The 25,395-nt window shown below is 36.6% G+C and overlaps 1 protein-coding gene and 1 pseudogene across 1 annotated transcript in view; one reads left to right on the top strand and one right to left on the bottom strand.

Moving 5' to 3' along the window:
• Positions 1–2,867: 2,867 nt before the first annotated feature.
• The window catches only part of SCAMP1 (secretory carrier membrane protein 1), a 93,905-nt gene continuing 71,377 nt past the window's right edge, over positions 2,868–25,395 (bottom strand). The window contains exons 8-9 of the mRNA XM_028511464.2: positions 23,493–23,610; positions 2,868–5,145 (exon numbers count right to left, since the gene is read on the bottom strand). Of these exons, the coding sequence (XP_028367265.1) occupies positions 4,981–5,145; positions 23,493–23,610 (283 nt within the window). The 3' untranslated portion in view covers positions 2,868–4,980. The remainder of the gene's footprint in view (positions 5,146–23,492; positions 23,611–25,395) is intronic.
• Positions 10,228–12,497, top strand: LOC118499290 (annotated as a pseudogene).

Below are 25,395 nucleotides of genomic sequence, written 5' to 3'. Positions count from 1 at the left end.
AAATTATAAACAACTTTATCATCTTTTGCTTACAACTATTTCCTACAATTTAGACTGATGTGTGTTAATTTTATGAATTAGAAGTTAATTTTAAAAGTTAAACTATCAGGTGATTATGATATAATACTAAGGAAAATAAGATTTAAAAAATCCACATTGTTTATATCCCTTAACTCTATAACATATGTACACAGAGAAAAAGATTGGAAAAAAAATCCAGTAAAACATTAGCAGCGATATCCCTAAATGACAAATTACATATTATTTTTATTTTCTCATTTATAAATTTCTATACTCCTCAATTGTTCAACAGGTATATATTACTTTCCTACTAGAAAAAAATCCTTTGAGAAAGGGGTCTGCACAGTGAACTCAGTTTTTATTGAAGTGGTTACATCCCTGCAAAACCCACTGTGGCCACCAGATAAAAGACAGTGAGATTTGGTGTCTTTTCTTCCTAGCCCCAAAACACCTGAAGAATTATAAAAATTGCCAACAGTAACAACTACCTCAACCACGATTTATCTTGAGAATCCCGGGCCCACAGAATATTTTAAAAGCTCTGGAGAATTCTGGGGTTATATCTAAGTGTTTAAAAAAATAAAATTTGCATATTATTATTCTACAAATGAGAACTGTTTAAATGTAAAGAAGATAATAGAGTAATCTTATACAAGTATATGAAACATTACTAGGTGGAAGAGGCTTATCTTTTCTCCTCTCTATTAGAGAAAAGATAAAATGGGTTTTAGTGGAAAGATGTTTTTAGCTACACCATCATCAGCCATGCCAAGCCCACAAAGATACGAGCTAAAAAACAAATCAAAGATTTGGATAAACATAAAATTTAGCACTCAGTTCACTGCTACATGATGGCTCCCATATATATCCCTTGCCATTTGAAACATGAAGAGTGCTAAAGAAAATTTTACATGTTGTAAGTTTTGTCCTAAACCCAGAAAGTTACATTGTAAATATTATGGAAGGAATCCTCTAGAGAAGAATCTTTCCCTATTTTCCTAGAATCTTTAAATTAAAGATATCTGTACCTAGGACAAAATAGTGGCAATGCCTGGCTTAGAAAATTTCTACAGATTTCTTTCTAGCTCTGTGATAAAACCATAAAATAATGTTTAAAATATCAATCAATACAAAAAGCATGCTGTTTTTGTAAAATGTACCTTAATTCTCTAATGGAAATACTTCATGTTCCCCATTGAGATTTACTCAATTTACCCATTGAGATACAATTGTTAGTTCAATAAGCACTTAATACAACTCTAATGTTTTAAAACATATTATTCTACTCTAAATAAATGTATACCATGGTACTTCAAAATCTATCAAATAAGGTATTTTTTATTTTTAACCATCTTCAATTATTTTTACATTAACCACTTTTATTTCACCCCTAAAGGTCTTAATCACATGGAATCAACAAATTCCTCTAAACTCATTCCTTAAGGAAAAAACGGAAGGAGATACAGTGAAATGACATTTGACAGTCATGGTAATTCCAATGGGAAAATGTATGTAGAATGATAACAAGTTCTGTACATTAACAGCCTAAACACAGATTTTACCAATAAGGATAAAATTAAATGCTAATAATGTTAGTGTTTTCAGAAAAAGATATTGCAATAACTGTAAAGGCATTATGCGACTACAAACAATTTATAGAAACTAAAAAATTTAACAAATTCTCTCTAAAATGCAAACCATACATCATCTCCACATGAGGGAGATACATATCCAATGACAATCCAAACTCGTTTTTTTAGCTGACACCCAGAAAATTGAAAATGCTGTTCCTATTTTAACTGAACACATATTTCTCAAAATAAGATTCACCATTAACATAATTTTATATTACATTTTAACATCCTCTTTAAATAACCAAGTAAAAAAGCACACAGGTACTACCATCAGCACATAAAACAGCAATAGGTAACGAGGTCAGGAACAGAACACGGGCTCCCTTGAATCAACGCAACACTGGTGCAGAGGCATATGTTTGAACCCACTGGGAAAAATCTCAGCCACAAAACACATTTTTTCACTTTGAGTTTCTAGACAGTCTGTGTATTTTGACCTTAAAGTGGTCAAAATATTTAATATGAGTGAAGCTCATGTTTCACTACCTACAAAGGTCTAATGCAACAGAAACACTGTCATTTTATATTGCTGAGAGTTTTACCTAATCTTTTATATGTTTATTTTCTTTAGCACATGATAGAATTATACAGCTTATTTTGTAAAATTCAAATGTGGAATTTCTATATACATTAAACCATCAGCACAATTTCTGCCTCTGACATGCTAATAAAGTATTTAAAATTATACAAACAAATATCCACTAAACAGCATTTTATTTTATAACACTCTGTGTTAATACAATAAATATACAAAACTTCCAAACCACCGAAAACATGCAACAGTAGAGGGACAGATGGAGGGCATTTGTGCCGACCCGTGACAGTCACCATGATGGCAGCGCAGTACTGCTCCCTGACAAGACACACACACATCCCTAGATAAATAATCCAAGTCTCAAATCACACGTCACTGAGCCATGATTTTCCAGTGTTCAAACTTCAGTTTTAAGTAAAACAGCCACAACTCAATATTGCAAACTAAAAAATGACCTGGGTGCTTGCTTACCCTGTGAAGACCATTTCATGATTCTGATACTGGGTAATGTTGATAATAAATATAAAACACTTCAACAAATGCCTATCTTTTGCTGAGTCAAAACATGACTGTTTACTAATTATTGTTAAGGGAATAGAAAATATAAGAATTTAAACCCCCTACACGTTATCAAACTGTGAGCATTGCCATCATTTTAATGCACATTTATGTTTTTAAAAAACAATTCTCTTATAAGCTTTTATTAATCCAAACAACTGAATTTATAACAACGTGTTCACCGTCCACACAAAAAAGCTACTGTTGCTTGTAATCACTCTCTGCTATTTAACAATGGGGTTTCTACAGAACAGGTACAGACACTTCTGATGCTGAAGAACAGTATCTCAGCGTTTTCCAAAAGTCTCTACGCTACATCTTTTAGTTGTACTGTAAAGGAAAATGAAAATGGATTTGAGATATAAATTAATAATGGACATAGTGTTCTTGCTGTATTTTGTGGTTAATGTTTTGAATGTCTGTAAAATCCACACTTAATTAAAGCACACAGATGAAATATTTTCAATAAGATTACAGATTCTGAACTGTAATTCTTGAACTGGCTTATTTGGTTGAGAAAGTAGGTGGAGATTATGGCTGATGAGAAATACTCATAAACAGCTTTAAAGTCATACTCTGAGCCCTATTTTCATCAAAATAAAAGAAATATATTCCAAGTATATTACTTCAGTCAAGTCCTAACTAAATCCAATGTAAACACCACCTGGATGGATCTGAGTCACCCAGCAGCACTGCCACGCAAAGCCTCTTCATAAACAGTGAGAACACACCATTCTGGCCCAGAGTTAGGGAGGGGAGAAAAAGGGATTTAACCATTTGTGTCCATCCGATCTTTGTTTTAAAAAAGGATGTGCAGTCTCAAATAATATAATCCAATAAATGATTCTTACTTAAAATCAAATTGAATAAATCACTGCCTATTATTCTGTAATCTTAAATTAGCTAATGACTTCAAAAACACAGTATCACTACTTTACAAATGTCTTGGGTCTCTTAATCAGTATTAAACATGATTCAAACTTTCAACCCAAAAGCATACTCTGAGAATGAACCCCTGTGCTGCACAATAACAATTTTAAAGTGATTACATTCATAATTAATGCATTCAACTGTGTATTTTCTTGCTTGGTGCAAGTTAAATGTTTTATTTTTTCTACTACTAAACTTTTTTAATATAGTTAGTCTCAAAAATTGAAAGACCGGGATGCATTAGGGATTCAAGTATGTGTATGCGAGGGTCTTTTTATTTTTAATGCCACTAGATAGGAGAGGCTAAAAAAATCCCTTAAATACTGTATGTTCTTTATGGACAAGGAGTTAGGCTAGACTTTAACACCTCTGTTAAAAATTACACACACACCCCCAAAAAGAGCTGCCAAATACAATCTCAGTTCAATTAAAAAGGGTAGCCACAAGAATATACTAAAGTTTCCATACAGTAATATTTTACTATGATATGAATACTGAAAATTTTTTTTAAAAAAGGAATTCTCATCATTACATTCTATTCCATCAATTTTCTACCTTTTCTTTTGGGTAATACACTGCATTTTATATTCTCATTACACCCCAATAAACTTTTATTTAAAAGAAATTATTATAGAAAATCATTTCTATAATTCTACAACTTCCCAATCCTACAACCATAAGCAGTGCAGAACCCAAAATACTAATTCTTTTAAGAAATGTGGTGCCCATGCAAGATCCGAGATTGATATCAAAGTATCAACTACTCTAAAAAAAGAAAAGAAAAAGATAAAATTTACATTATCTACTACGAATGCACATAGGCTCTTCACTGGTGACTGAAACTGCTAAAAAGCAAGCCAATTAAAAAATCCGGTCTATTTTTTTCAATATAAATAAGGAAAGAGAAATGAAGCAACAACTTACTGCTCCAATGTGCAACCCTTAAGAATAAGATTCTTGAAAGAATGACTGCAGCTAGTACTAAATGCATTTTTAATAATAACTACCATGTTAATTTCAGTGTCTCACCACTGAAATAATTTGCTGAACCTTCATCCTCCAAAAAATATGGAGAATATTTAGCAGGTAATATGTTTTTCTGCAAGGGGCACTAAAATCTTAAGAAACTGTTAGGTAAATAATAAGACGAGGATGTTTTTCTGGTTTTCACCCATGCACAAGTGAATAAGAGATATACATGCTGTGTGTATTGTGTGTTTTAAACATAAAAATATTTATAGAATACAGTAACTGGAGAAAAAAGTACCATCAAAAGGTAACAGTGTATTGTTTGAAGATTCTCTAAATTTGGTTACCCTTGAAAGCATTCTGAGCTGCACTAGTTGCTGCAGTGGAAGCTGCGTTTGCAGCTGCGGTCTGGACAGTTTTGTTGGACATCACGCCTGTTGCGAACTCTTGTTGGGCCTTCTCAAAACTAGCACCCGTCGTGCGATATAGTCCATGTACCTACAGAGGCACAAAAAAGCGGGAGAAGATAAGTGTTCATCTACACATTCATTTTCAACAGCTCTTCAGTCCATCTCAGCATTACTCAGAAAAAAGTAGATTCTAGGCATGATACTGAAGATCCAGAACATCAGCCACCACACTGGCACATAATATTGTATTTAAGTATCTTCTTAACACAGGATTCTCCTTTTAATCTCTAGTGCAGAAAAGATGATTATCCTATGTGAAAACAAAATAATCTGAAGAACCTGACCAAATGAAAAAGCTGTGACGCTGGCTGGCAAGCTCAGGTGGTTAGAGCATTGTCCCAATCGCCAAGGTTATGGGTTCAATCCTCAGGTAAGACACGTACAAGAAGCAACCATTGAATGCATAAATAAGTAGATCAACAAATTGATGTCTTTTTCTTTCTCCCCCTTCCTCTATCTAAAATAAATAAAAACTTCTTAAAAAAGAAAAGGAAAAAGCTTTGTTTTCTGCTATTTCTAACTAAGATATTACAGCATTAAAAGAAAATGGTTTAACATAACAAGAGACATTCTGATTTTAAAACATTAATGACTCCCTCGACAAATCAAAGAAAATAAAGCCTTCCCTATTTCTGTATTGGCTACATATATACGACTGACCATATTATAATCACATATGACATCATTTTATCATTTGATGTACCAAGAACTATTTATGACTTAAAGATATTTCTGCTATCCACTCTGTAAACCATTTAATCTTTTGTGTATGGCCAGGTTTTATTTATTTATTTATTTATTTATTTATTTATTTATTTATTTATTTTTAAATCACAAAGACCAATGTCAAGGAGCTTACCCCGTGTTTTCTTTTTTTTTTTTAATTTTATTTTAATCATTGTTCAAGTACAGTTTTCTCCCTTTTACTCCCAATCTAGCCCCCTCAGGTTTTAGAGGATTAAAAAAACCACTTCTCCCTGGCTGGCATAGCTCAGTGGATTGAGCGCGGGCTGTGAATCAAAGTGTCGCAGGTTCAATTCCCAGTCAGGGTACATGCCTGGGTTGCAGGCCATGATCTCCAGCAACCGCACATTGATGTTTCTCTCTCTCTCTCTTTTTCCCTCCCTTCCCTCTCTAAAAATAAAATAAATAAAATCTTCAAAAAAATTGTTAAAAAAACACTTCTGTGAATTATCTGTCTATACTTATTCATCACACAAATCTTGGGATTTATTTTCATTAGCAGAGTTCAAAAATGCTCCATTAGCATATGTTTTAGGATGCTTAAACCCAAATCTGAAGAGGGATCCAAGATGGCGGAAGAGTAGGTGGAAGCTTCACAAACCTCCTCCCAGAACCAAACTGGAATTAAACAAAATTATAGAAAAATCATCCAGTGACCAGAGGGGAGAGGGAAGGGAATTTCAGGGGAAAAGGGGAAAGGTTTACAGGAATAGGTATAAAAGACACATGGACAAAAGCTAAGGGGGAGTGGAAATGGGAGGGAGGTGGGGAGAGTTGCGGGGGGGGGCAGCTGGGATGGGAGTAAAAGAAAACTGTACTTGAACAACAATTAAAATAAAAATTTAAAAAGAAAAAAGAAAAAATAAAGTATATTTTGAAGGACAAAAAAAAAAGAAAGAAAGAAAAATCCTCCTGAATAACCAACTGAACACTAGCTGGAAAGAAGCCTTATAACCATGGGAATAAAGAAGAAGCCACATCAACACAACATAACTAGTAGAAAATGTAGAGGAGGTGTAAGAGGGTTGGCTGGGCTTCCACAGGCACCCTGGCCATGGGAGGGATATTTCAGTGGCCAGGGTGGTTCACCCTGAGAAGTGTGGCATCTAAGCCCCAAGCTGGCCTCCCTAGCCTGCAGTACCAGAACTGGGAAAAGAACCAAATAAATTCTGGCTTTGAAAAGCAGCAAGGTTTCTATCCACCAGCGAGAGACAGCTGGAGATGCAGAGAGCCTCTTCAAGGGCCAATGCACAAAACTCTGTTTGCAGCCACCTACCCTGGGCTCCAGCAGAGGGAGAGGAGAGTAGACTGGAGACACATGAGCAGAGTTTGGTGCTGGTGGCTCTGGGGAGAGAACTGAAGGAACAGTCACCAGGATCCCTGTGCTGAGTCATTCCCCACACTGCAGGAGCCATCCTTCTCAGACAGAGCACTCCTCTCCAAGTGTCCTTAGCGTGAGGGGAAGCAATAGTGCTGCCCACAAGAATCATTCTTGTCCCACCCTGTGGTGCTTAGGACCTGCCAGTCAGGAGTGTAGCTGGAAGATGTTCACTGATAAAACCTAACAGATAACCTGCAGGCAGAAGCAGATCTGAGACTTCAGCTGACACTCCCACAGGCCCAGTTCCAGTAAAAGCTAGACTTGGTGAGCAACCTAGTTCTTTCTGCACACAAACAGGCCCAGCAGGAGCCACGAACTGTGGATTGCTTATAGCTTCAAACAGGTTATCCGGGGCCAGTCACAGGCAGCATCAGACATAGGTCTAAACCAGAGTCTTTGCAGATCTACCTTATAAATAGAAACAAATACAAAGAAGAAAGCAGCCAAAATGAAAAGACAAAAACAGACCCGAAATGAAATAATAAGAATTCTCCAGAAGACAAACCAGATGAAATGGAGGCAAGCAATTTATCAGATAGAGAGTTAGAGTAATGATTATAGGATATTCAACAGCATGAAAAAACACAGAAACCATTAAAAAGGATCAGTCAGAAATAAAAATGTAGTATCTAAAATAAATAATACACTGGAAGGAATAAACAGTAGATGAAGAAGAGGACTGATCAGTGATTTGGACAATAAGGTGGAAAAAAACACCCAAGCTGAGCAGCAAAAAGAAAAAAAAGAATTTTTAAAAAATGAGACGACCTTAAGAAACCTTTGATTGGTACACTTAAGAAACCTGAAGTGTACCAACATACACATCATGGGAATATCAGAAGGAGAAGAGAGTCAGTGAGGGACTGAGAACCTACTTGGAAAAAATAATGACTAAAAACTTCCCTAATCTGGTGAAGGAAAAAGACACACAAGTTCAGGAAGCTGAGAGAGTCCTAAATAAGTTGGACCCAAAGAGGCCTACAGGAAGATACAATCACAATTAAAATGGCAAGGCTTAAAGACAAAAAGAGAAGCCTAAAAGCTGCAAGAGAAAAAAACAGGTAGTTACATACAAGGAGGTACCAACTAGACTGTCATCGAATTTCTTAACAGAGACCTTTCAGGCCAGAAGGGAGTGGCACAAAATATTCAAGGTGGTGAAAAGCAAGGACCTACAACCAAGGCTACTTTACCCAGCAAGGCTACCATTTAGAATCAAAGGGGAAATAAGGAGCTTCCCAGACAAGAAAAAGCTGTTAACACCAAACCAGTGCTGCAACCAATGTTAAAGGGCTTGCTAGAAGGAAAAAGAAAGAAGGAGAAGAAGAAGCAGAGTAAAATAATCTAACAATAAAATGGCACTAAATACATATCTTTCAATAATCACCTTAAATGTAAATGGCTTCAATGCTCTAACCAAAAGACATAGGGTAGCTGAATGGATAAGAAAACAAGACCCATATATATGCTGTCTATAAGAGCCCCACCTCAAATCAAAGATATACACAAACTAAAAGTAAAGAGATAGAAAAAGATATTTCATGCAAATGGAAAGGGAAAAAAAGCTGGGGTAGCAATCCTCATATCCAACAAAACACATCAAAACCAAGGCTATAGTAAGAAACAAAGAATACTACATAATGGTAAAGAGAAAAATCCAACAAGAGGATATAATCCTAGTAAACATTTACATACTCAACATAGGAGCACCTCAATATGTAAAGCAAATCTTGATGGACAAAAAGGGAGAGATCAATAGACAGGCAGTCATACTAGGGGGGAATTTTAACACCCCCTTGACCTCAATGGCTAGATCTTCCAGACAGAAAAATCAACTAGGAGACAGTGGCCTTAAACCACAAGCAGCAAAAACAAGGCCGGCTGGCTGAATCCAGCCCTCCACCTTATTTTATCCAGCCCAGCACCTTGTTTCTACCTGGTGGCAGTGCAGAGCTCTTATTTAACTGTTAAGGAGTAGTTACATTTATACAGTCCTAAAATTACATTTGGCCCTTTGAAGGCAACCGCAAGGCTGATGTGGCCCCTGGTGAAAATAAGTTTGATACCCAACAGTACACTAGATCAAATGGATTTAATTGATATTCTTAGAGCATTTCACCCCAAAGCAGCAGAATATACATACTTTTCAAGTGGAACATTTCCGAGGACAGACAACATGTTAGGACACAAAAAAGTCTCAATAAATTTACGACTGAAATCATATCAAGCATCTTCTATGACCACAATGCTATGAAACTAGAAACAAATCACAAGAAGAACACTGAAAAACATACAAAGACATGGAAGCTAAATAACATATTATTAACATGCATAAACTATGAAGTGCATCAATACATGTAACATCAGCTACTTAATACAAACTTGAGAAAAAATAATAAAGCAGTTTAGAACAAATATTTATTATATGCCTATAAACTTGGGGGACAGAGAGGAAGAAACAAAAACATGAACTTGCAATTACACTGCACTGTGATTAGTTCTAAATTAGAAGCCCAACTGAAATGCAATCAAAGCAGGTTTGGTGGATGGGGGTAGTGCAACAAAGTCCTTTTCCAAAACATGGATAGAAAGTGGTAATTATGGAGTAAATATCAAGTGTAAAACAGAATGAGTCAAAGACAGTCAAGTTTGGACACTGTGTTGCCATTTCAAAAAGAGAATAGAGAGGACAGGCTGGTTCAAGGAGGGAAAGAGATGCTGGGTTGGATTCTAAACAGTCGTATGTTCTACAAATGTTTATTAAATACCTATGCTAGGCCTGCCACAGAAAGCAGGTGAAGACTTGGTTTGCAGCTCAAGAGAGGAGTAGGCTAGAGACATGGACTTGGAAACCATTGGCACATAAATGTACAACTCTGACATAAATGAACCTCTCCATGAAAACCACAAAGTAGAGGTTTTTGTGCAGTTCCTGCCAACTCTTGAGGTGATCCTTCCAGATCTGAGTGCAATGTTCCATGCACCATGGAGGCGTTTGACCCTGCTGAGCTACCGAGCTGCATAAGCTTTATTACCGGAGGCTCCTTCCCTATGCTCAATACAAGTATTGTAGAGTGATAATTACTTTCAACACCAGTAATTTTCATTCACATTGACAGATGATATTTACATTCACTACCAATATTTCAACAACCAGGGTGATCTGGAAAGGAGATGCAGAAAATGAATACATGCAAGGTTGATATATGCATGGCATATTCCCACAGATCCAATCAACATAATACAGTATAGCTGGGAGCTTTCCAGGCTCAAGAAAAAAACAACTGGTGTCTGGCACTGACATGAGAGACTACGATGATATGAGAAGATGTCGTAGTTCTGCAGACATATATTCTAAGTGCTGGACCCACATGGCAAGGGCCATATGCATCATCAACTGAGCTTTGAAAGAGGACTATAGATTTAAGTGTTGTCTCTGGGTATATTCTGGAAGACGAGGAGTTCACTCTTGGGTCTGCAATAAATCAGAAAATTGTCATCCACAGTACAGTCTAGGAGCCCCAAAATATGTAAAGCAAATCTTGATGGACATAAAAGGAGAGATTGATAGAAATACAGTCATAGTAGGGGAGATTTTAACACCCCTTTGACTTTAATTCTGTCTTCCAGACATAAAATCAACTAGGAGACAGTAGCCTTAAATGACACACTAGATCAAATGGATTTATCTGATATCTTTAGAGCATTTCACCCCAAAGCAGCAGCATATATATACTTTTCAAGTACACATGGAACCTTTTCTAGGATAGACACATGTTAGGACACAAAAAAGTTTCAATAAATTTAAGAAGACTGAAATCATATCAAGCATCTTCTCTGACCACAATGCTATGAAACTAGAAACAAATCACAAGAAGAACACTGAAAAACACACAAAGACATAGAAGCTAAATAACGTTATTAAGATGCATAAACTATGAATCATATCAATACATATAACAGTCAGTACAAATTTGAAAGAGAAAATAATAATGCAAATTAGAATATTTATTATATGCCTATTTAAAGGGTGGTCAAGACATTAAAAAGGAAGTTCCCTAAGTGAAAAAATTCACCCCTTTGTCAGAAAAATCTATAAGCATAATCCATTAGTACTTTCAAAAATATGCCTTGGTTGATCAAGATATTCTTGGACATAAAGAAAGCTGCAATAATTCTTGTTCCTGAAACAATTCATGATGACCCTCAAAAAGCTTCCAAAAGCATCACAGTTCACTTCAGTGTTGGGAGCATTTGAAGAATTCAGCCAGATATCTAAAATGACATCAAAAATGACAAGTGTGGACCCAGGCTTGAGTGGGAGGTCATACTGCAGCACTGTTTTCCATGGCTGGACATGGAAGTTAGCAAAGGAATCAGTCATTTGCTGAGGCGCCCTTTCAGTGTTCACCCTAAAACAGGCCGAATTTCAGTGCCTACTGGTTCACAGAAAGTGGATCAGTTTGATCTGTTTACTGTTCCAACCATAAGCTCCATCTGCCATGAATTAGATGCCAATTCCATTAATGAAGAGGAAAAAGAGGAGAACAACGCTGAATCCAATATCAAACACAGAATCAGAGATTATAAAAATACCAGCCTAGGTCCTTAAATAAAATTTTTTGAACCGTTTCTCGAAAACCTGGATAAATCTCAAAGAGAACTTCTCAAGAAGAGTGATTTCTAAAATGACTTCTGAAGATAGTAACTCCCCTCCAACCAATGTGGGTAACTTCTACATTCAACCAAGAATCAAATACTTCAAGAGCCATTTAATAAATCTGACAGAGCCATGTATGCATTTTAATGCTCAAAGCAAAATTTCTTTCTCCTGATAAATAAGTATGTTGAAAAGATTCCCAAGATCACCAAAGAAGAGTGTCCAGGTTCCTGGAAGGAACAAAAATGGGAGGAATAAGAGGACTGAAAATAAATTTGTAAAATTTAATATTATATAGAGATAATTCTAAGATTTCTGATATAAATACTCACTTCTACCAGTTGCCATATATTGAGGTAACTGGGCAGTAACATGCCCCAGGCTTTAAACTCAGAGAACTGGATACAGCCTCCAAAATTCTGGAGCGAATGTTCTAAGTGAATGAGGGCTTTGTCCTTAAGTCTTAGACCACTTAAGTTCATTATACCTGCAGTGTATATTCAGTCACTTCTTTACTTACTGGCATTTTTATAGGTCAGGCAACATCCCACTGCCCAGCTTTTAAAAATTATTTTAAATTAAGCATTTAAACCTATTTTTAATTCCAAAGATATGAGTTACTAGATAATATTAGGGCCTAGCAGAGAATTGTTTACAACTGTTGCAAACTGTAGTTCCTAACTTCTTCCCTTACAGAACCATTGGAATGGTTAGTTAGTCTATATAGTAATGAAGCAGCTTAGAAAAAATAACCAACTACACTAACATAAAACCTGTTATACATGTCAAAACATAGGGACTTTCTATATATCTAGATATTTAAATTTAATTTCCAAGTTTTCTTTCATATTTGATTTTGTGATATGTATTCTGAAGTGTCAGATTTCTTTTGTCTGGTCTTACAACCAATCTAAATAAAACAGCATTCTGGTTTGCATTCTATCTTCTGAGAAACACTGGAAAGCAAGTTATCAGGCTGATACTTTGTGTAATTTATGAAAACTTTCCTTCCTTTGCATTTTCTTTACCATTGTTTTCTCTATAGCCACACAGTCTGTTTCAATAATCTTTCAGGTTATATAATGCAGTCAACACACTGAAAATGCCCTGCATTTATCTTTTCACTTTTTAAGAAAAATATTAAAGACTATTATGCAAAACTGAAACACACACACACACAAAATAAAGACACCAATATTTAAGAAGTACCCAGAACAAAAAGGAATATTAGGAAAGGAAGGGGAAAAACCAGGGACTCTTCTATGGATGTCAAGGGAAGAAAGCATGTTAAAAATAAAAACACCCAGATCGTCCTGAATCCTTCTGATACAGTGGCACAACACATGCACTGCTTTACCATGGATCCATATTATTATGGATCAGAGTGTGAAAAGGTGAGGGAGAAAAAGAGAGGACTGACAAGTATACATACTGGTAAACCCTAAAAGTCTTTTCTTCTAGTAACCACAGCACTATCCTCACAGCATAGAAGTAACTATTTTTACTCCTCTTTCAGAACCACATTTTCTATAGAACATTAAAAATAGGGACAAATTACTAATCCTGTGTCCAAGAAACTATCTTACAATGAGCACATATGACTAGATTCTACAAAATGAAGTGCATTATAGAAATCTAATAAACCTTATTTACTTACTAGACCCAGTCAATCCAATGTAATTACAGGTTCACTTGCCTCTCTCTTCTCTTTTTTCCCCGGTTTACAAGCATGTAATAAATAAACATTTGTTCTAATGTGCTTTGTTATTTCCTTTTTCAAATGTGTATTGAGTAGCTGATGTGATATATTTATGGGCTTCTTAGTTTAATTACTTGAAATGAACTTTATAGCCCCATAGAGCACAGAGGCAAAACAAAGACAGGAACAGCACACACTTCTCAGTAGTTTGCGTCTACACGGACCCAGAGAGCCACCTAGAGGGAAGCAACCATGTCAGTACTCGGTGTACAATGCTCCAGTACTGTCATCACTCAGGACCTCGAATTCACCTTCCATAGAACAGTATTTGTTGCCCTGTCTCTGAGAGTTTTCCTCAGGATATGAGATAATTATGTAAATATGTTACACTAATAAAAATGATCCTGTTTCCTTAATGTAGCTTCAAAATATTTTAGTGTAACACTGAGGAGGTATATGACAAAAAATATATGTATGGAAAATAAAGAGCCATGGCACTTTATTTAATCAAAATAATCCAAACATGTTTCCATTAAAGATTATAGAACACCATTTCAAGAATTCATGCTATTATTAATGTAACATCCCTGCCATACTAAAATTATTTTACCTTTTTTAGAAGCTGGGAAAATATAAACAAGTGAGTTTCTGAAATATTTTTATTCTTGTTTTGAGTTTTTTAAAAATTTATGGATCCTTAAGCCCAATTTTTTGAATTAACCATTTCCTAGAAATCCTCTATAAACCCTATCACCCACATATCTGGGTCAGACGCCCCTTCTGTAACCTCTTGAAAATCACTCTGGTTTCATACTATTGAAAAATCCCACTCATCCTTGGAGGCCTATCTCCAATAGTGCTGCCCTCTTTGTGCGTGAACTAGCTATGGTTCTCCTCTCCCTACAGTGAGCACCTCCTACACTCTGTACATCTTTTAGGCATGCATATTATGCTGCTTCTTTTGGGGGGCTTATCTACACGTCTTATACCTCACACACTTTTAGTTCCTTGAGGGAAAGAGCTCATATTCACTCACTGTCATGCCCTCTAAAAGACATAATATTTGTGGTAGAAACCACTGAATAATTATTTGTTTATCTGCTAGGAATTAAAAACGGCCTAAAATTATCTTCATCATTAAAGTGTTATCAAAGAAGTGTAATACTGAGACTTCCGGCAAGATGGAGGCATAGGTGGATGAAACATACCTCCACACACAACCAAGATTAGAACAACAACAATTTAGAGGCAGAATAACACCCAGAACTGACAGAGAATTTATCTGAATGGAAGTTGGACAGCCAAGAAGTTGAAGTAGACCCGTTCATCCAGACCGGTAGGAGGGGCAGAGAGAAGCAGCCGGGTGCGGGTCACGGCGTGCAGAGAACAGGGAGAACATAAGGCAACCGGGAGCGTGTAAGGCATCTGGGGCACGCAAGATCACAGCGGGTGGACCCTGAGTATGCAAGTGGCAGCTGGCGGACCCAGTGAGACGGTGATTGTGGACCAGGGCAGAGCGAGCAACCCAGGATCCCAGGGAAGGGACTGAGGTCCCAGGAGAACGGAGCTACTGCCATTGTTCCCTCCTGCCCCTGCCCCCACATACAACATCACAATCTAGTGACTGGGGTGCCCAGCCCTGGTGAACACCTAAGGCTCTGCCTCTCACTGTAACAGGAGCGACCAGGCCAAAAAAAACAGAGAGAGAGAGAGAGAGACATGTCTCAAACAGAAAAACAGATCAATGCCCCAGGACTTATCCTTTTGAGCGACTAAGAGATAGCCAATCTATCAGATGCACAGTTCAAAACACTGGTGATCAGGAAGCTCACAGAATTGGTTGATTTTGGGCACAAATTACATGAAAAAATGCAGGTTACCATAAAAGAGATGAAGGAAGATGCACGGAGAACCAATAGTGATGGGAAGGAAACTGGGACTCAAAACAATAGAGTGGACCAGAAGGAAGAAAAAAAACAATCAAACAGGAAAGAATGAAGAAATAAGAATTCAAAAAAACGAGGAGAAGCTTAGGAACCTCCAGGACATCTTTAAACGTTCCAACATCTGAATTATAGGGGTACCAGAAGGGGAAGAGGAAAAGCAACAGTTTGAACATGTATTTGAACAAATAATAAAGGAGAACTTCCCCATTCTGGCAAAGGAAATAGACTTCCAGGAAATCCAGGAAGCTCAGAGAGCCCCAAAGAAGTTGGACCCAAGAAGAAACACACCAAGGCACATCATAATTACATTAGCCAAGGTAAAAATGAAGGAGAGAATCTTAGAAGCAAGAAGAGATAAGGGGACAGTCACCTACAAAGGAGTTCCCATCAGACTGTCAGCTGATTTCTCCAAAGAGACCTTACAGGCAAGAAGGGGCTGGAAAGAAGTATGCCAAGTCATGAAAGACAAGGACCTATATCCCAGATTGCTCTATCCAGCAAAGCTTTCATTTAGAATGGAAGGGCAGATAAAGTGCTTCTCAGATAAGGTCAAGTTGAAGGAGTTCATCATCACCAAGCCCTTATTGTATGAAATGTTAAAGGGACTTATCTAAGAAAAGAAGATAAAGAAAAAACATGTATAGTAAAAGGACAGCAAACTCACAATTATTAACGACCTAAAGCAAAACCAAAAGAAACTAAGCAACTAGAACAGGAACAGAACCACAGAAATGGAGACCACATGGAGGGTTAGCAACAGGGGAGTGGGAGGAGGAGAGAGGGGGAAAAGGTACAGAGAATAAGTAGCATAGATTGTAGGTTGAAAATAGATAGGGGGAGGGTAAGAATAGTATGGGAAATGTAGAAGCTAAAGAACTTATAAGTATGACACATGGACATGACTAAAGAGGGGGATGTGGGTGGGAGAGGGTGTACAGGGTAGAGGGGAGTGAAGGGGGGAAAATGGGACAACTGTAATAGCATAATCAATAAAATATGTTAAAAAAGAAAAAAAAGAAGTGCAATACTGCTCTAACAGACTACATCTACGTTACAAAGTAAAATGCTTACTTTGTAATGATCTCAGAGGTAAATTTTTAAAAAAGTGAACATAATTACTTCACACCAACTAGAATGGCTATAATCAGAAAAATAGAAAATAAGTGCTGGCAAAGACATACAGAAATTGGAACCCTTGCTGGGGAGAGTGTAGAACAATGCAGTCCTGCAGACAGCAGGGCAAGGGAGGACAGCAGGAGGCCTATCTGTGGCTACAGAACACCCATGCAGTAAAGTGGCCAGCCTTCCATCCTAGAGCCAAAAATAAAGCCCCCCAAAGCAGGAGGTGGGGTATGGGCAGGGGGCAATTACAATGTTTTCAAAGAAAGTGAAAGCCACATTTAATCTAAGAAGGTTATCTCTTTGCATGCAATAGATTACTGTCACAAAACATTTCTGTAAAAACCAATTTAACTAATAAATGAGACTTGTCATTATCCTGGATAGTATAGCCAAATTCTATACACTCAAACAAAATAAAAGAGTATTTGCAGAATATTTTGGTATATAAAAAATTTTTAAGCATTGAAGGAAACTTGTTTTTTAAAGTAACTTTTTTCTAAAATGCTTTCCAAATGCCAAAATATTCTCTATTAATAATTATATTATGTGAGCACAAGAGTCTATGAACAATTTTTAAGGTTCCATGGAAAAAATAATACATATCTATCAACAACTGAATCTAAAAACACAAAATAAACAAGGAGAACAGATGCAGAATCATAGATACAGAGAATGTTTTGATGGTAGCCAGAAGGGAGGGTGTCTGGTGTATGGGCGAAAAAGAAGACGAGATTAAGAAGTACAAATTGGTGGTTACAGAACAGTTATGGGGATGTAAAGTACAGCATAGAGAACAGTGTAGTCAAAGAACATATGTATGACCTGTGGGCATGGACAACGGTGTGGGGACTACCTGAGCCAGTGGGGGAGCAGGGTGGAAGGGGGTAAAGGGGCAACTGGGACAGTTGCCCCAAATTGGGACAACTGTAATAGCAAAATCAGTGAAATATAATTAAAAAAAAACAAATAATCATTCAAAACTGGGCCCCAAAAGGAATATGAGTTATGTATTATCTATTTATCTCTTCCATACCAAGTTATTCCAGCTCTTACAACAATTAAAAGAGGAAATTTTGGATTGGCCTCATATATAGTCTCCTGTGATTCATTCATTTATTGTTATTTGACCCACTTATATCTCTGCCTTAGCCCAAAACTATTATTCAACTTTAATAATTTACTATAGAAAGATCTTTAAAAAAAACACCATTTAGAAATAATCTAAGGAAAAATTTAAGAAAGTTAAAGACTGAACTATACCCTTATTTATAGAAGAGATACAAAAGACAGATATTCTTGCATTTCAATTTTTAAAAACGTGAATTATAAGATGACACTATGGGGGAAACAACCTTAAGCTACCACAGTGCTCATACTGGGAACTACACACCACCGATCACCTACTCCAACTGCGCAAGACATCAGAATGCCAGTCAGGTTCTGAAAGATGGAGTCACTGTAACTGAAATAGATATATACACCACAGAACACATTTGACTGGGGATGGAAACACAGAGCAATCTAATGAAATGCAACAATTCTAGAGTAAAAATGTTGTGTGCACAGATAACTTTTAGAGGGCATTAACTGTTTATGAAGAGCCTGACCTCTAGTGGTTATAAAGGATGGCTACACAACTCCAAAGGATTTTTTTTAAAACAGCCATTTTGAGTTAAGTGTGGAAAATGAAATAAAAAGGAAAAAAATATCAGGTGTTTTTATTGGATCAAATTTCTGTCAAAGGAAGTGAAATATACACTATTACAAATATGAAAGCTGCCTCAAATTACATTTTAGCTTATATTATCCCCATTGATTGTACTTCATAAAGTCATATAGAAAATTATCTCATCTAAACTCCTTATTTCGCAGATAAAGAATATGAGATTTAGAGAAGTTTAGGAACTTGTATAGAACGAAAGAAAGTAAACAAATATAAAAAGAGAAGTAACTAGGAACTTCTTTAACTGTGAGGTAAAAGAAAAAATGATCAACCAAAATACAGTATGCTGCACAATTTCCATAGCGATATATTTATTTGTGACATAGTCACATTTCTTTTGAATGCCTGATATGCAACAAGCCCAGCTCTAAAACTTTTCCTTTCATGCACTGGGCCCTGGAGAACTGTGTTACTTGCTGGGAAACAATGTAGGTCAAAGATTTAGAGTGCTGCCACATAGTAGTCAGTTACTCAACAGCCGCAACAAACAAACAAACAAACAAAAAAACAAACACACACTTCCTCCACACTCTGATTCTGCTAATCATCTGTGCCACACACTCCCCAGCACCACCAGTACGAGTTAAATCTCCTCCACATTCTTCCCTCAGTAGATTCTTAAATGGTAGGGGTATTCTACACTATGCTCTCTTCTCAGTGCATATCCACTTACCAGGCTTCATTTACATCAAGAAGTCAATACTTCCCAAGTTTAGAAATCCAGCCTGAAGCTTTTTCCTTTGCTCGCAACTTATAGGTCCAAAAGCCTACCAAGTGATTATACTTTAATGCCCCACCAGAATTTTAAACTCTCCACATATAAAGTTAAAAACATCCTGATGCTCAAATCTGTTCTTCCTGTACTTGCTTCCTGAATGACCCACCATCTAAAAACCTGGGTGTCATCCTTGAGTCTTCCCCTCATCCTCCACTTCCAGGCCCAAGTGGACTCAATCACTACCTACTCATTTCCCCTAACTACAGTTACCTACACCGCCACTTTCTTAGCTTAGGCCACCATCATTACTAGCCCACTTCCTAGCTTATCTACCAGTCTTACTTTCTCCAAGTACTATATCTGTGCCCAACAAATCCCAAATCTATTCCTGAATTGTGTTTCTAAAGCTCAAATTGGATCAATTAAATTAGACTCCTCTTTGTACCTCTTCTATGGCTCACCACCACTCTTTGGAGAAGATCCAGACTTCTTAACAAGGTTTCGTAAGTCACAAGACTCTACAGAATATAACTACACTTGTGTGTTCAGCCTCATCTTTACTTGTCCCCCACCACCAACCAGTCCACTTTTCTCTCTGCACCAACCTTACTTCCCATCCATTCTCAGCTACTTTTAATTATCTGAACATGCCATGCTATTCCCTGCAACTAGATATGAAAACGGTATCCCTGCTACCTGGTATCTACTTATTTTCTCTCTTCTCCCTTATTCCTTGACTTAGATAACTCCTGTTCATCACGATACATCACCCAAGGCAATACAAAAAGGCCTCCCTACCAAAAGAAATCTCCAAAACTTGGTTAGGTTTCCCTCCTGTGTGCTCCCTATATTTGGCCTTATCATAGCCACTAAATCACTGGATTGTGGTATCCATTATTTGTTTCTCTTCCACACCAAAATGTGAGCTCCTTAAGCTTGTAGTGCAGTCCCTGGCACATAACACATAATCTTTAGTGGTTGTTTTAACAAATGAGTAAAACCTGCAACAGACCACAAAACCCTCTGCTGTGCTCTAAACTTATTACATTTCTAGTTTTATAAAGCACCCCCCAAAGATATATCCAGAATAATAAATTGTACAAAGAGATGCTGCAATGATCAGGTTATAGTGAAGGTATTTTGCATATGTGATTACCATGCATAATCAGCTTATTCTGAGAAACAGAGAATACCCTGAGTGATCTGGGTAGGCCTGATCCAATTAGTTCAAGGCCTTATGAACAGAAATGAGGTTTCTCTGAGAAAGAAGAAATCCCACCTGTGAACTACAGCTTCATTTTCTATTTGAGTTTCCAATCCTTTCTGACTGCAAACTTCAGGCTAACCTAGCCAGCCACCACAACCACATAAGCCTATTCCTTTCAATAAATATCTTCATTATATTTTGTTTCTCTGATTGAACAGACACCGACTAAACAAAAGTACACATCAAACCAGACACTAAATATAAAATGATAAAGAGGTCTAAAAGACTAGTAAAGAAAAAATTTTTTTAATCCTCACCCAAGGATGTGTTTACTGATTTTGAACAGAGAGAACGGGAGAAAGGGAGGGGAGGAAGAGCAAGAGAAACACCGACTAGTTGCCTCCCATATGCACCACGACCAAGGATCAAACCCACAATCTAGGTAAGTGCTTTGACTGGGAGTTGAACCTGCAACCTTTTTGTGTATGGGATGATGCTCCAATGAACTGAGCCACCCAGCCAGGGTGAAAATTAATTTTAATTGAGGCCATGTGCTATGCAATTTCCAGTCATTGTTTAATCATCACACCAATAAAAGTTGCAGTTATTCTCATTCTTCATTCAACATATATTTAAGTACCTATCACATGCCAATCACTAACAGTCACTGTTCTAAATGTGAGGAATATAGCCTGAAAGCACACAGACTAGGCCCCTGCTCTCATGGAGCTTAGAGTATAAGTGGTTACAGAGCATGCCTCCATTCACACAGCTGTATATGAAGGTGCCAGAACTTCAACCTGTGCTGAGTGGCTCCAAAGCTATTGCTCTTTTCATTTAATTCCAATGGTACAAGACATGTTCACCCTGGAAAAGCTTAACAAGCTGTGTAGTGAGAAAATGTGTGCTACAAGGGACATAAAGTGGCCTGTGCCCAAATCCTGCCGTGTCTAGTCCAGACAGCAAGTTCCCCAGGAAAACAGAGGACGACATAATCCCTAAGACATGGGATAAGAGGAAGATTCTGTTAAGAGGCAGGAAGATTTGAGCAACTTTTTGAAAGAACATTAATTGAGAACTGAAGCACCCTGAAAGTTAAGAAGCACAGCATGAACAAGAACTGGGAACATACGTGAGGTATTTAAAGAAACTGAGTAGTACAGTTTGAGTAGAGTAGGAAGTCTCGATCTGGAAGCCGTGAAAGGAACTAGCTCTACTTCCCACGATTACCTCAATCCCACTCCCCTCCCCATGTCCACTTCAAAAATCTTCACAGCGCTGGGTTTGTCCAGGGCTTTTTTAAAAAAAATATCAAATAGACTGAAGAAAGTGGGTGCAGGGTGTGACTAACCAGTCCAAAAAAATTCTGGATTCACTGAGGCTGGAAATGAAAAGGCACAAAAGATATATTTTTTAAAAGGTATAAAAGTATCTAGGAAAGTCACTAAAAAAGTAATGGAAGCACTGACTGAAGTAGTCAAAGTGCTGACCCAAGTGATAAACAGAATCATCTGAGAAAGTACCTAGCACCACCTCATTTATAGTAGGTATTTAATAAATGCACCTTTAAAAAAGTTGTTTCACTGAGATAAAATCTGTATACTACACACTTTAGCCTTTTGAAGTGTACAATTCCATGGGTTTTAACATATCAATAGTGTTGTGATTATATCCTCTACACAACTTAATTTTAGAGCATTTTCATCACCCCAAAAGAAATTCCATAACCATCAGCAGTCACTCTATACCCCACCCCAGCCAGCCAACCACTAATTTACTTTCTATTTCTACAGGTCTGCCCATTTTGAGTATTTCACATAAACAGAATCATATAATATGTAATCTTAGTAAATGTTTCTTGAATATGAATCAGAACCTCTGGAAGAAGAGCTAGTTCTGAGAAGAAAATAATGAGTTTGTGATGCGTTACTGTGAGACAATGACACCAATCTACTGGTGATGCAAAGAGTCACCTGATGATGCAACTGAATGTTTATGCAAAGCATTGTATCTCCCAACCCCAAGATTCTAGGTCATCCAGATAAAAAAGACACTGAAACAATGAGGGAGGCTGCAATTCCTCACGAAAAAAGATTGCAGAGCACGAAAGGGAGAACTGAATGCATTTAAGAAGACTTACTAATGAGCTGGACAAAGAAATAAATAAAAGAGAAAGAACAGCCTCAGAGGCAAGAGAATTAGAACACAATTATGAAGACTGAGGAAGAGGAGCTGCCTGTAGTATAGAAGACAACAGAATTCGAGGAGGAGGAGGAAGACTGAAAAAAGACTTTAGGATTCTGTAACTTTAGAAAGCTGAGTTTCAATAGTATATGTGTGTAGATTAAAAAAATGAAAGGTATTATGAGAGAAATGAGTAACAAAATTTGGACAGAAAAAACACTATCCAGCCTTCATAGAGTTTTGAGAAGGACAAAGGCAAATGCATAAGTAAAATATTTCAATAGTGCAATATTCTTAAATATAATGTACAATTATTTCTATGCATTTTGGGGACATATTCTCAAGTTACTGGGCATTAAAACATTAAAAAAATGTTGTATAGACTTATTTTCTTTAGAGTGAGATCTACCAAAAATCTTTTATCATTTTAAAACATAGATGTTATTCCCAGGGTTACTATACCATGTTTGAACACAGGTAGAATATAAAATATATATGTATGTATATCTCACAATTAAACTTTATATACACAAATAAAAACACCAATTTCTCTCCTACCCTATGCAATGATGTTTTTGAAGGCTGTGAGACCAGTCATGGGAGTTCTACAGGAAGAAGTATAGATAATCGGGCAGCTGCTAAAAACAAAATTCATGTCATAACAGAGCCCGAACCTGTCAACAGCTCACTTTATACTCTTAGATAAATAAATTAGTGTCTTTAAATGTTAAAAATAAGTTCAACTCTTCAATTGAAAAAAACTTCAGTTGACAGGATTTTAACATATTTCCTTTTTAAAGGAAGTTAAAAATGTGATATGTGACGCAATCTTCTAAAATATATCTATGCATAACTTAATTATACAAAGTAATCCTCAGGGAACCAACTTGCACAAGAAGAACAAAAAATGGCTTGAGGCTACACTACAGTGAGAGCAAAATGGGAAAATGAGTTTCACTGTAAAGATCTGCAGACATGAAATTTCACTCACCTTTTTAAACATAACTAGTGAGATGACTGCTGATGCTGTGAAAAGTGCTGCTATGAATATCATCATGATTCCAACAGGAATACTTCGGTTGAGACCAGTAAGGGATGAAATCCAACCACTAAGAAGTAATAAAAAGGAAAGTATAATTGGGCAAATAAATCAATGCACACTTTTTAGAAAATAATGTAACAACTAACACATATTCAGTTCTTATGAGCCAAGCAACATTCATGTTCTTTATACATTTAACTCATTTAATTCTCACGACAATCCTGTAAGAAAGTGCTGTTTTAACCCCTACTTCACAGGTGAGGAACTGATCCACAGAGATATTCAGTACCTGCCCAAGGTCACAGAGCTAATAAATGACATAGTCTGAATTCAAATCCAGACATTAAACTCTAGCCCTAAGTGTGTATCACCAGGTTTTATATCTTTTAGGCCTAGGTGTTCATTATTACTTTCTTTTAAAGTTCATTTTAAATTCTGCTTAATTATAAAAAAGATATTTTCAACCATATATTCAACAAAGGTTAGCATCCAGAATATATAAAGAACTTTCGAAGCTCAACAGTGAAAAGAAAAAAGAAAGAAAAAAAAATCAATAGGAAAATGGGCAAAAGACATCAAGAGATATTTCAACAAGAGGATACAAAGATCTCAAATAAGCAAATGAAAACATGTTCAACATCATGAGTCATTAAAGAAATACAAATTAAAAACCTCAGTTAGAAATCACTACACACCTATCAGAATGGCTAAAATAAAAACAGTGACAATACCAAATACTGGTGAGGATGTGGAGGCTGAATTTGCTCATACATTGCTGGTGGCAATGTAAAATGATACAGTCATTCTGGAAAACAGTCTGTCAGTTTCTTCAAAAATACTAAGCATGCAACTTCCACATGAACGAACAATCACATCGTGAGTATTTATCACAGAAAAATGAAAACTTATGTTCACACAAAAACCTGTTCGCAAATCTTTATAGTGGCTTTATTCATAATAGCCCCAAAACTGGAAACTCCAGAGTCCTTTGACTCTGGTTAAACAAACTGTGGTACATCCACACCATCAAATACCATTCAGAAACAAAAAGGAAGGAACTACAAATACATACAAAAACCTGGATGAATCTCCACTGTATTAATTCCACTTATATAATATTCTTGGAAACACAAAATAACAAGAGATGATGAACAGATCAGTGACTGCTGCAGTTAAGGAGGAAATGGGGGCAGGAGGAGAAGTGAATGTGACTAAAAGAGCAACACGATGGATCCTCTGGTGCTGGAAACATTCTTTACCTTGACTATATCAATGTCAAGATCCTGGTTTTGACATTACACCAGTTTTACCAAGATATTATACTCAGACATTACAATTGGAGAAAACTGGTACCTGCAATCTCTTTGCATTATTCATCACTGTTTGTGAATCTACAATTAACTCAAAATAGTTTAATTTTTTAAAAACCTGAATTACATGAGGTCTGTCTTAAAACAGATCATCTTGTACGCACCCTCACTAGCAGATCCCTGTGCTATTTCATTACTATTCATGCTGCTATGCTCAATTTTACCACTTTTTCTAAGTCTGTGCTAAAAAGCAAGACATTAATTTCATAACTCAAAAAACTTGTGTTGTTAACATATGCAGTATTTTTTAATTAAACATTTAAAACATTTCTGTTCCCTCAAATGTCAAAGACTAAAAACTTTTAAAATGATAATGAATACTACTTTTTCCTAGAACTGATTTGAAATATCTATATAAATTCTCTGCATGTATATATATGCCCATTAGGAGATCTGATTGCCAGCCACTACTCTGATTCAGTAGTAGCACACTAAACGTAAGTCCTCAATATACTCTACAGCTACATGCTCATTTCAGTTTA

This window comes from Phyllostomus discolor, chromosome 3, assembly GCF_004126475.2.
Source record: "Phyllostomus discolor isolate MPI-MPIP mPhyDis1 chromosome 3, mPhyDis1.pri.v3, whole genome shotgun sequence".
Lineage (NCBI taxonomy): Eukaryota > Metazoa > Chordata > Mammalia > Chiroptera > Phyllostomidae > Phyllostomus > Phyllostomus discolor.
Note: the sequence above shows the minus strand (reverse complement) of the source record. Positions and strands in the feature narration are given on the sequence as shown.